Source organism: Epinephelus moara, chromosome 10 (assembly GCF_006386435.1).
Source record: "Epinephelus moara isolate mb chromosome 10, YSFRI_EMoa_1.0, whole genome shotgun sequence".
NCBI classification, from domain to species: Eukaryota; Metazoa; Chordata; class Actinopteri; order Perciformes; family Serranidae; genus Epinephelus; species Epinephelus moara.
Genome location: NC_065515.1, coordinates 15,915,081 through 15,927,459, shown reverse-complemented (window position 1 = coordinate 15,927,459; position 12,379 = coordinate 15,915,081). Strand labels below are relative to the sequence as shown.

The following is a 12,379-nucleotide window of genomic DNA, read 5'->3' as shown; positions in this document are numbered from 1 at the left end:
AATCAAGCAAAATCACTTCACGATGGCAGAACTATCATACAGTTTGTAGACATGAACCAACTAGGAACTACGCAGGTGGAACTAATGTAATGTATAAAAATAAGTCTGGACACCCTTGATTTTAGGGGATATATTGGCAGAAATCAAATCTTTCTTCAGTGTATAATCACCTAAAAATAAGAATCTTTGTGTTTAGCTGTTTATATCTACATAAGGAACAGGTCCTCATCCACGGAGATCGCCATGTCGCAGCACCATGTTTCTAAAGAAGACCAGAATGGACAAACCAAACACTGGCTCTAGATGGGGCCATCGGGTTTTTGCATCAGCTACCGTAGTAAGCAGCCCCTCTGCGACAAGATTCCAAGATTCCTCCAACATGCCGGACAACATCAGAAAAACACTGCTTTATTTAGTGTTTTTTTTTACCAGTTTTAATCACCTGATTTGTTTGACTTGAAGAGGAAGAGAACTCTGTGGACAAGTCGGCTCCTGGTAAAAACCTAAAAAACACTAAAGGAAATTTGCCCGGGAGAAGTTTCAGCTGGTTGCAATCTGCAATGTTCACCACTACACGCCATTAATCCCCCTCAAAACCGTACACACTGTTCCTTTAAATGTACTTTCTAGAATCAAGCAATGCCAACAAAAACACAAACATGCACACATATTCACTTAAATCAAATTTCATAGAATATTTTACGTAATAAATCCCTCGAGTCTCCTTTCACGCCTACTGCTGTCAAAAATAAAATCAACAAATGTCTGTCTTTGTGCCTGAAGCCAACTCACACACACACACACACACACACACACACACACACACACACACACAGAGCTCTGTCATCTACACACTGTGACTGTGTGCTACGTCTTTGTTGCTCATGGACAGAATCACATCATACTCCAATCCATATCGAGACCGCTCAGCTGGAACTGAGCTCTGGGAGTCGCAGCTCTGTGAGCGGGCATGTTGCACAACACTGAAAAATCTATCAGTACAGACACACATACACAAATTTGGCCATGAGCACACAAGCTCATCCCATCACAGAGGTCATTTTTTTGCAGTCATATTTCAAGATAAGTCCGTTTTTCCCAGACACACTCCAACAGTCACAGAGAAAGAGCTGCAAGTTACAATGTGATAAAGTACATCTCAAGCCTGCAACCAAAGGAAGTTGTTTACCTCCACAAACTGGTATCTATAATAAAAGCAAATGGTTCACATTCTTTCCCTCATCACTCATCACTTGCAGTCTAATGCCAAAGATTAATTATAGCCAGAGGCCTTCCTTATCTTTGCTGCGTGGCAACACTCAGCACTGGCCATTGAACTCAGCTTTGGTCTGCCACTTCTAATACACTGCTGCTTTAATCCACAGAGAGTTTACTTTATCAAGAAACATCTTTTCAATCAAAGCAAGTGTGCAACATAAAAACCTTTTCACTCAAGCAAACTTTCAACTCAACTTCACAGCATGTTTTTGTGCTGTCCACTTTTTCATGCAGGGTAAACAGCTACGTGAGTAAGGTGGAAGATGATTTAGTAATTGGCCTTGGTTTGGTTGAGTCATACCCTGCGGAGTGAGAGGTAGCATATTAGCAATGATTTCCACCTATTTTTAGCATACGCAAGGCTGTTATTCTGGGGATGCCCAAACAGGCCCCTAACAGGGGGCAGTGGGTACACAAGTGTATGTCTGTGGCTGTGTGTGTGTTTGTTTATCAAAACAGGGGGTCTCCTTACCTTCTATGGAGGGGGCTTGGTCCTGGGCAGCATACAGCATATCCTTGAACGCCTGGAAATAAGAAAACAAAATCACTGTCTGCAGACTCTGACACATGCAACGCAAAATACAGGTTTGTACACTGATTTACTTCAGCCAGGATGTTAGCATATGTCAAGTCAGTAGAGTCCATAGAATTCATAGATACAGAGGATTAATGTATACATTGAGAGTGACTGTGGAGTCATTAAAAAGATTAGAGTCTGTTCCACATCAGATCAAATAAAAAGTGTATTTACAGTACATACACAAGCACAAGTAAAAAGAGCTTACAATACACCATAAGGTATTACACAATTATTAGTGCCATCTGCTTTTAGAGTCACATTTAAACCCTCTAAAGCCATTTGAGAGCCATTAACTAAACTCTTGCTCTCCATATGGGAAGATTACAGCAGCCGCCACACAGCTGTTAACATAATGAACAACGGACAGACTCTGGCATTTGAATGGTCTCATTTACTCCAAGTTACTCCAGTTACACTGAGACATAGAGCTCGCAATATCTGACAGAACTGAGAACACATAGGCCCAAGAGGATAATATTTTGGTTGCCAAATCTGGTGTGATTGCTGTAAACAACAAAGAATTGTCCATTTGCACCCATTTTGTGTTGTGCCTTTTAGTTTAAGATGTTTAGCTTGGGTGAATGAGAGTGCTGTTGTGTTGTTGCTCTGCAAACAGTGAGACAAGTAAGGAGAGAAGAAAGCCTGACTCAACATGACTTTACAATAAACAACAAAGAATGTAATGTCACAATGAACTCGGGTGTTACGGGAAAAGGATTTTGGAGATGGAACCTGATGCCATGGTGCTGTCAGATGCCTTTAAATCTGCTCAGAAAATATTTACATGACAAGACTCAGAGAGAGAGAGAGTTTCGAAAATTACACAGACCACAGTACAAACTTCACTTTCTAAACAAAATTAATACCCAGGAGCCGGTTGCACCAATTGGGTAACTAAGCCTGGTCATAACTGCTAAGTTGGTCTTTGTTAAAACTAAGCTTGGAACGAACTTCACGTTGGATGCACCAACCCAACTTAAGCCTGGTCTTAACTACGCCAAGTCTTAGCTTTAGTTTCTGGGCATTCATACGTGCATTGCTATTACCCAGCAGTGCAGGCGTTGCCAGAATACATTGTTAAATTCTCCTGCTGCCTTTTTATTGGGTTACTAATCATTTATCACTTGAGGCAACGTTATAATGGAGCATCAGAGAAACAGAAAAGGAAATTTCACTGACATCGAGATACTAAGATTAATAGAGGTAAACAGGAGAGCTGTGTCTATGGTAGGTGATGCTTCACGTGAAAGGAGAGAAAAGGTTAACAAACTTGAGTGCAGCTTACAACTCATTAACCTTCTGTGTTATGGGTAAAAAGAGAAGTAGAAACGTATTATCGTTGTATCTGGCAATGTGCCTTGATATCCAGGTACTGGAAAATGCTTAGCTCAATTTTCCATAAAACAATAACATACAAGCAGGCTTGTTTCTCCTGAATTTACCTACGGAGCGCTTCTCTCTATCTGCTGAACAGCTGACTTTAATGGGTAAGTTTCTGCTTCTAGCGAGGTGATGCATTCTGTTCCAGTGGGTCGAGGAGAAACTTCCCTCAGTCACACAATGGTACAGAAACCCATTTAGGGTTTTTCATATGGAAAACCTGAGTGCTACGTTAAAGGGTAATGACATCCTGTTTTATAATATTTGGCAACCCTTCCTTGATCATCTTCCTGGTGATCTTGTGGGCCTACTGCAGAAAGGGCGCTTTGTTTTCACAAATGAGTCATGGCTTTTCCTTTCCTTTAACATGGTATCAATGCATGTACAAATGTATATATTGTAATTTACATGTATATTAATACAACCTGTGCATGTCTTGCGTGATTAGGAAATAGCTGTGCTGTCTGGTTCTTAGTTTGTGTTAAAAAGTTAATAACATATTATTCTAAAAAATGATGATAGCTACCATTATAGATTGGATTAAATTGTTATTTGACCGGTGCAAAGTTTGATAGACAGAGTACATTTCTCTAATTAAAAGATCAAATTGGGAAAGAGAGAAAGAGAGAGAGAGAAGGAGAGAAAGAGTGATAGCTGCAGTGGTTAATGAGGCTGTTTCTCTGCAATACGATTGATCTTGAAGATAATGGACACTGACAGATAATTGCACGCTGGCTCATCTCAACATATCAGTGGTAATCAGACAAAAGACTGGAACTGAATCCTGTTTCCTGACTGTCTTCACAACTGCACTGCCCCAGCAAAAATAAAAGTTAAATCTATTTAACTTTATAAAGTTTTATGAAGTAATAGTAGAACTCAGCATTGTCAGTAAATGAAATCAACAGTTAAAGGAGAAAACTCTTCTGTCATTTAAATCTGACAACCTGCATGTTTTTTTTCTGTCTTATCTACTGATCATATCAAGCGGCTCTCTCTGTCCATGGTTCCTATACAACCCTCTACTTTTGCAACATGACAGGGAGAGACTGGTGTGAGTAATCCTGTGTGTGGGTGGAAACCACTCAGAAACTGCTGTGCATTAGTACCAACCCGGATAGTTGATGTTAAGTTCCTCTGTGAATTACATGCACAATGAGACTCCGACACTGGAGTCTAATCAAAGGGGTAAACATTTCATTTGTATGTAGCATGTTGTCTCTGCTATGTCTGATAAAGATCACAGGAGACCAACTGTGCACACACACATACACACACACACACACCATTGGAGCAGGGCCTGGTCTTGGCTAATCTCTGGTGAGCAAAAAGGGCCCCCCTGACTAATAGGTGGGAAATAGACATTCAGATTCAGACAGGGAGGCATTGCCATGGTGATGTGGCAGTGACGGGAAGAGGGGGTGGAGGACTCCTTAGGGAACTGGATAAACCTGCAGGCTTGGCAGTAATCAGCAATGAAACCTGTGGACAATAACTAAGCCAAACCTAATGGGACCATCAGTTTGAATGACCATGCATTAACGTGATGATGATCCATACTCACGTAACCAAATGTGCATATAACACAAGTGCCAGACTTCATGTCCGACTGAAGCTGCTGTCAACTGAGTTCAATTCTGTCATAGCAGTGACACGTTAAGTGGACACTAACCAAAATATTTTGAGTGCCACACGGTCAAATCCTTCCTCTAAGATGCTTTAGATTGTCATCCCTGTGCTTGAGGAGATCACACACTGTGCATTATTAGACTGAAGAGATCTTAGCCTCAACTAGAAAGCCAATGGTGGATCACTTGAATCCCTAGCTCTGTGTCTGAGTGGATCCATGCATGTAGAAGGAGGAGTAGAGAGGATGGGAGGAGAGGGTGGAAGGAGGGGGAGCAGAGGGCAGGTCTGGTCGGGGACCAGATGTCCTCCCAGTGGGGGAGGAACGATGAGGTGAGGATGGAAGGAAGGAGGGGAGGTATAGAAAGGGGGGCTCTCAGCAGTTGCCATGCCATGCCTGTTGTATACATAATGTTCATATTGTCGAACATGCTGATAAATCACACCTTCACTACGCAAAATACAGATGATGAGAGTGATGTCGTACATTTCAAGCACCATTTCCATTACCTCTCACATAGCACAGAGCTCAATGCGCTGGTTTAAACGACATCACGCCGATTAATTAGAGACGAGGCTTCACCTTTGAACAAACAGCAATCACTCACTGAAATCAGACAAGCACCTGCTTTTTGTCAACATAATGTCACTTTGCTAGTTTGAATTGTAAATGCGAGTCTCCACATGCACTCTCCTCCTCCTCCTCCTCCTCCTCCTCCTCCTCCTCATCTAAGCTTACACAAGTGATTAGACTGCAGAGGTAAATGCATAAGTGGCCTTGTTCTCTCGCCCACTCACAAACCTGCATCTCTGGCTCTCACTCCTCCTATACCTCTAATGTTCGAAACACATTAGTTATACAACATACATCTGAATTCAACAGTTGCCACGCCTAATTATTGTCTGCACACATTTTACACGCTTGAATACAAGCAAGTTTGCTTCTACATGGAAAAAACCTCGGGCATGTAGAGAAATTAACTTGAAAGCAGAAAGTAAACTCAGCTTTTTAAAAATGTTTGCACTTAATAACTATTACATTTACCGGCAAATCCTCTCCCTATCTATCAACCTACATCCCCTGCCCTTTGTTGAGTTGGCTGGACATGCACACCTCCATACCAAACAGCTGTTTAGCATATAGGTTTATAATTACAATCCCACAGGATGAAGCAGACACCTAATTACTCTATCACTCAGTCGCCTTGTCAATGCCTCCATGTTAAAATGAAGTGTCCATCTAACTAAAGCCTGTATTTGCTGGAACAGCCACTTTGCCGCATCCTTCTCATCTGCATAGAAACTGGCCGACCAATCTAAATAGACAGCACACAGCTTTCCACACAATAGCGCGCTCTAAAAAAAGGAGGAGAGTGGAAACTGGGTAGCAGGTTAATTAATCCAACTAGCACACAAAGGCAAGAATATCACTTCAGACCACAGTCAATTTGGATGTGGGCAGCTGGAATACTGCATGTGCCACAGACAGTGTCATATTTTACTGCAAGGGTAAAAAGGACCTGTATTGTGTCACTATGTTTATATAATAGACGGACAGCTGTATAAGAATACAGCAGTTATGCTGGCTGCAGAGGCCACTGCAACTCATAACGCCAAATAGATACACGAGGGACTGCTGGCTCCTGCTGTGTGTAATGCCTGAACGTTTATCTGAATTTCTCCAGGTATCTGTGATGTTCCCTTCACAGAACTGAGCCCGTGGACTGACACTGCTTCTGTTGCATCACAGCAGCATATCGCAGCTTTGCATTTTTCAGAATGACATTAAAATTGATTTATTTTATAGTCTGTTTTATCTCAGTGACCCACTTCCCTAAAGTCAACTGACTTTGCTTGCTGCAGATAACTTCATGCTTGTCCTTGACTTGACTTGTTTCAGGAGGAATAACAGCCTTGAATAAGATGTCCATCATCTGTTGGTGTGAGCTCTCTCCCTGATCTCTCCATATCCCACCCACTCAGGATGTAGCGGCATTTAAAGAGGTCAGACAAAGACTGACGGCAGCCGCGGAAACACAAACACATGCAAAACCATCCTGCCTGAAAACCCCTATGTATAATTCAGATTTGAGGAAGAATACAAACTGTATGGATAGTAGACCGGCCTTGTTGCTCTGCATAATTCAACAATAGCAACACATGTGACAACAACATGTTTGTACAATCTGGATTTTTGGAATCGTTTAAAAAGGAAAACAGAAACAAAAATCTCAGCTCAATATGAATCACATACCAACGGTCGATTACAGTCGATTTCACACCAAATTTGTTGATTTGCTTTCAATTTAAATCTATTAGGAATAACAAGTACAAGATATAGACTGATAAAGTCAATCTATCTTTTATGCTCATGGAAATCAGGTACTGCAGTAATAAAATGATGAAGATATCCTCTGATACAGTATATCAAAAAAGACTTTGCACAATTCCAGTGAAAAAACACGCAATCCTCTGCAATCATTTTTTGGGACTGGACTGATATATTACTACAATATTAAAACTTAATGTCAATTCAAGATGATTTTATCTAATGTAACTTAAAACCAAAAGTAAGCGTGGATGACAGAGAAAATCTATCATCATCCATCTCAGGTCAGTGAGTGCGGAGCTGAAGACTGGAGGTGTAAAATGGCTGGTATGGCCATGCATCTGGGCTCACTGAGCGTCAGTCTGTACAAAGACCCCACATTGGCTGTGCATCTATGTTCATAATCAATCCAAAATAAATTCTACAGCACAGTTGTCCACTTTTCATTGTGTCCACTACATATCTGACATCTCTTTAATTTTCTTCCACTTTAATTACTACATATGAAGATGTTTTTATCAAACGATGATGACACCATATCACTCATGTCCAGCTGGACTGATCCAAATGTTCGCTGTAGCAATCATCCAACTCAATTATTACATTCAAGGCATGTTCCCAAAATAAACCAGTGCAGTGAGCTTCTGTTGAGTCTGGGATGTAAGGCTGCTGAGGTTGAAGAGAACAGGGTCTTTGTCTATAATTCATAGAGCTAAATGGAACTGAGCAGCCTGTCCTGTCACTGCATGTCTGCACTAAAGCTCTTAAGGTAAAGCCAGCAAGAAGTGGGGTGTGAATATGAAATACTACTCTCAAGTACTGTACACCAGCCAACAAAGACCACATGTGCACACAAAGGTCTCTGTAAATCCACAGACATCAGAAAGCAGACAGAATATCCTGTTAGATGAAGTCCTGCAGGTTGATTCATGGAGACGTCTGTTTAATTGTGCAAAAACATTAATAGTTACAATATCGTGATATATTGAAAATACTATGTAGCTCTGGCAAAAAACAAGGAATAATTAAAGAAGAATATTTGCAATTTTACGACAATGCATAATTAATGCTGGGAAGATTTCTCTTGCCTTCACTTAGATTGTGGCAAAAATAAATTAATTAAAGGAACAATAAGAACAATGAAGGTACATTTATTGTATAGAATAATCAAAGTAATTGACAATCAATGCCATTTCGACTTTCATTTATACCCTTCAGTTATTTGATAAACAAATTTTAAGAAAATAAATCAAGATAAGGCACAAAAAATATGTGACTGAAATAATTGGTTATTTGTTTTGCAGAAAAAAGTGAGAAATAAACCTACAAAAAAGCTTAAAAAATCAATTATTTATGGAATATTCCAAAATATTCCTCTTGTGTTTTCTTAAAATAAATAAAAATTGTTTTGTTGATTGTTGTGAGGCATTCAGGTGTTCAGTAAAATGATAATTCTGTTCATTTTTAGGTGTTTAAACTCAGCAAACAGCAATAATAAACAATGAATGCTCCCGAAGGCTCTTAACACCCGCAGTCAATTTTCCCCTCCATAAACAATAGGACATCCCTTATCTCTCCCGTCGTTTATTGCTCTCAGGAGCAAGCTAAACTGAAACTGAAAACAAATTATTAACAAAGCTTTTACATTTTGTATGGTGAATATTGACCCTTATCTTCCACTTTCCTCAAAGAGAAGGATGTATTTTTGTGAGTTTCGGTTATGCCCTTATTTACAAAGTGTTTGCATTTAATATAAGATGAATTTTCACTTTACCTCATACTGGAGATACTGTTTCCTCCACTCTGGAGTGATGTGGGACGAAAGATGCTCCGCGAATTTCATTTTGCCGGAACAACTGTCCCCTCAAACCTCCGTTAAATCCAAGAGCGGCTGTCCCCTTCTCTCCCGTCGACGCGACTTTTGTTATTTCAGTCAACTTGCTGGCTCAACATGCGGCGCGTCAGCCCGGCGCACTCCGCTCCTCTTCACTCCACTTCTGAGTCGTCCCGGTCAGTGCACTCCGAGCAGATCTTGTCCCACATACTATTTTACGGGAGGGACGGCAATGGCAGCGCCCTCTCTTTAACAGGTGGTCAGTGTAGCGGAGCCGGTGAGAGCGGCTCAGTCAGTGACTTTGCTCCGTCCCTCCCTGGGCAGGTCTGGGGACATTGCGGTCCGCCATCGCGTTGAGCCACAGCGACGTGGTTGCGTCAGCAGAGCGCGCACTGGCACCGGCTGTTGTTGGGACCTCCAGTGAAAACTAGTTGGCAGTGCGGTCAGGGGAAGCCCTCACCTCTCAGATAATCCAGACCACAGACCCCTCTCTGAGAGGCTTGTTGCTGCTATTGTTGTGTCTGCTGTGAAAGAGAGGAGACAATTAAACTTCATATCAGAAATATATGATGTGATGCGCTGAAGTTTCCGTGTTTTGCATCCAACCACCTTATAGCACTAGTAAAAAAAAAAACTCCACTTAGAGATGACATAATGATAGCAAAAATGTTTTTTAAAATCATGACATCATCTCTTTGTCTCTCTTCTGATAGCAGTTTTGATTAACAGCCCTATTAGAGTTATGGGTATGCAGACTTTTTCTCCTTCTACTTATTTCTGCTTTCCTGCAATTTATTTGGAGATGGGACAGTGAATTATCGTTAAACTCAGTTTATCACAGCAGCCTTTGTTCTCTGGAAGGCAGAGTTTGAAGATAATAGGCTACCATTACTCACTTCAAAAGGATCTCATTATGCTGTCCATGCTCCAAAGTTCCCTACATTTATGGCAAATAGAAGAAAGAGATAATGAGCATGAAATTACAAGCATCCTGAACAAGTCTGATAGGCTTTTCTGTGTGTTTGTGTTATTAAAATATAATATATACTTTTCAGTTAATTTCAACAAGCGTTTAGGACAAGCGCTCAGTGTGTGTTGCAGGTGAGACTTCATCATTATGCCAACAGCAGCATCTGCTGGACAAAATGTGCTATTGCACTTTGGCATCAGTGCGTCGAAGTTGCTGCTTTTGCATCATGACAGGTGTCAACAAAATACTCCATGTTGCCTTACTTGTAATAGAGGACCTGAAGACTGAAATTTGAAAAACTTGACAGAAAAGTAATTTAAGGAGCAGTTGGCCGTAAAACGGAGGCAATTAAATTTTAAATTAATTTTACATATTTTATAAAGCTGTAGATTGAGGGATTGTCAAGTAACATTTAGCTTTTGATAACTAACAAGTAAAAATCCAAGCCGTACACTTTATCTAACAAAAAAATACCATGTTGTCAGCTGTACATGCTTAACAAGTATATTAAAACTATTATTACAAACTTTTTTTAAGTACATTAATTAAACAGACTTCTCAGCAAGTATTAGACAGTACAGGTATTGATTGCAAAACAGAGGTCTGACAGATTTCTGGAATGTTAATCATTTCAACCCATAAACAAACATAGAAACAGAAAACACACTGCACACCAATCACCCTGAAATTACCCTCACCCACCCACCCACCTTCCCATGTGTCCTAGTGGGCACAAATCACACTTTCTTGACTGACAGAAGAGAATGAATAATAAATAAAATTCTAAAAATAAAGACAAGGGGATAAAAAGAGGTACTGAATAAAGTAATAGTCTATTTACGTTAGAGAGTTAATATAGGAGAGAAGGGGTCCCAACTTTTGTGGAATCTTCTCACAAATCCTCTGACTGTGTACTTGATTTTTTCTAGATGGAGAAAAGACATTAAGTCCTTTAATATTACAAACTTGGAAGTGGTTTTAGACTCAGATTTAAATTTTATTTACTTTCTTTACTTATTCTTACATCAAATCATCCATTCATCTTTGGAACATTGCTAAAGTCAGACTTTTTTTTAACCCAGAAAGATGCAAATTTACTCACATTACCAGCCATTTAGACTATTGTAATTCCCTTTTCACTGGACTAGCCAAAAAGTCAATATGAAAACTATAGTTAGTCCAGAATGCAGCAGCCAGTGTTGACTAAAACAGAGAAAATAGATCACATTGCCCCACTGCTTAAGGCTCTACACTGGCTACCTGTATCTTTAAGAAGTGATTTTAAAGTTCTTTTACTTGTTTAGAAAGCTTTAAATGACCTTGCCCCTCCATACATCAGAGACTTTATGTTCCAGACAGATCACTAAGGTCCTCCACTACTTTACTTGTAAATGTTCCTCATGTGTCCCAAAAAAGTAGCCTACTGGTAAGAGCGCTCTCTGTTATAATGCCCCTAAACTGTGGAATTCACTGCCTCTGGATATTAGAATGGCAAAGTCTCCTGGTATTTTTTAAAGTACATTAAAGACCTATCTTTTAATCTGTCTGATTTTGAAAATGTCCAAAGCACACAATACCCACTGAATGCATCTGAATAAGAGAAAGGAAAATAAATACCAATTAAAAGAAAACGCATTACAACTGGGTAGAAGACAGGCGTGAAACAAGAACAAAACAGGACACATCAGTAAGAGAAGGAAAGTAGGCAAATAAATAAATTAGTAATAATAACATATCCAACCTCATCATCCTAAAATGTCGCTTTGCCAAATATTCAATACTGCAGTCCATCCATCCCTTTAATATAGTACGTCTGACTCTTTTCCCTGTATATTTAAAAAAGGATGACCAAGTCTTTAAAAAGTCACTCATTTTACTTTTAAATCTGTATGTTAGATATTCAATTTAATCTGGCTTTTTAATGTGGAGTAACATTACAGTCTTGATTTTTAAGTTTAAGCCTCTGGTTTTTACATTATTTTTTCCCTCCTCTTCATTTTTATTCTATTTGATTTATTTTCTTTCTTTTTATTCTATGGACTTGTAATTGTCTTTTTTTTGTTAGTTTGTTTTGTATTGTTTGGTTTGCTTTTTTAATATTTTAGTGTCTTATTCTTGTAATTTTCTAGTCTTGCAAAACTTAGTTATAGTATAAAAAGTTGTGTTATCCTTTAATTGTGTGTCTGTCATTCCAACTTTGCTATGTGAAGCACTCTGGGCTATTTGCATGACAAGTGCCTGATAAATAAAGTTGAGCTGTATGTGTTAACGTATAATAAAAATAGTCCTATATTTGAGGAGAATTTAATAGCCCTTTTGCCCTTTTCCCACTGCAAGCTACATTAGCTATAGTTAGCTATTGGTGCTAAATAAGCTAACTTT

General features: G+C 39.6%; 1 protein-coding gene across 1 annotated transcript in view; it reads right to left on the bottom strand.

Moving 5' to 3' along the window:
* xpr1a (xenotropic and polytropic retrovirus receptor 1a) overlaps nt 1-9,542 on the bottom strand; it is a 95,333-nt gene extending 85,791 nt beyond the window's left edge. The window contains exons 1-2 of the mRNA XM_050054275.1: nt 8,968-9,542; nt 1,751-1,802 (exon numbers count right to left, since the gene is read on the bottom strand). Coding sequence (XP_049910232.1) covers nt 1,751-1,802; nt 8,968-9,036 — 121 coding nt within the window. The 5' untranslated portion in view covers nt 9,037-9,542. The remainder of the gene's footprint in view (nt 1-1,750; nt 1,803-8,967) is intronic.
* Between the last annotated feature and the right edge of the window lie 2,837 nt (nt 9,543-12,379).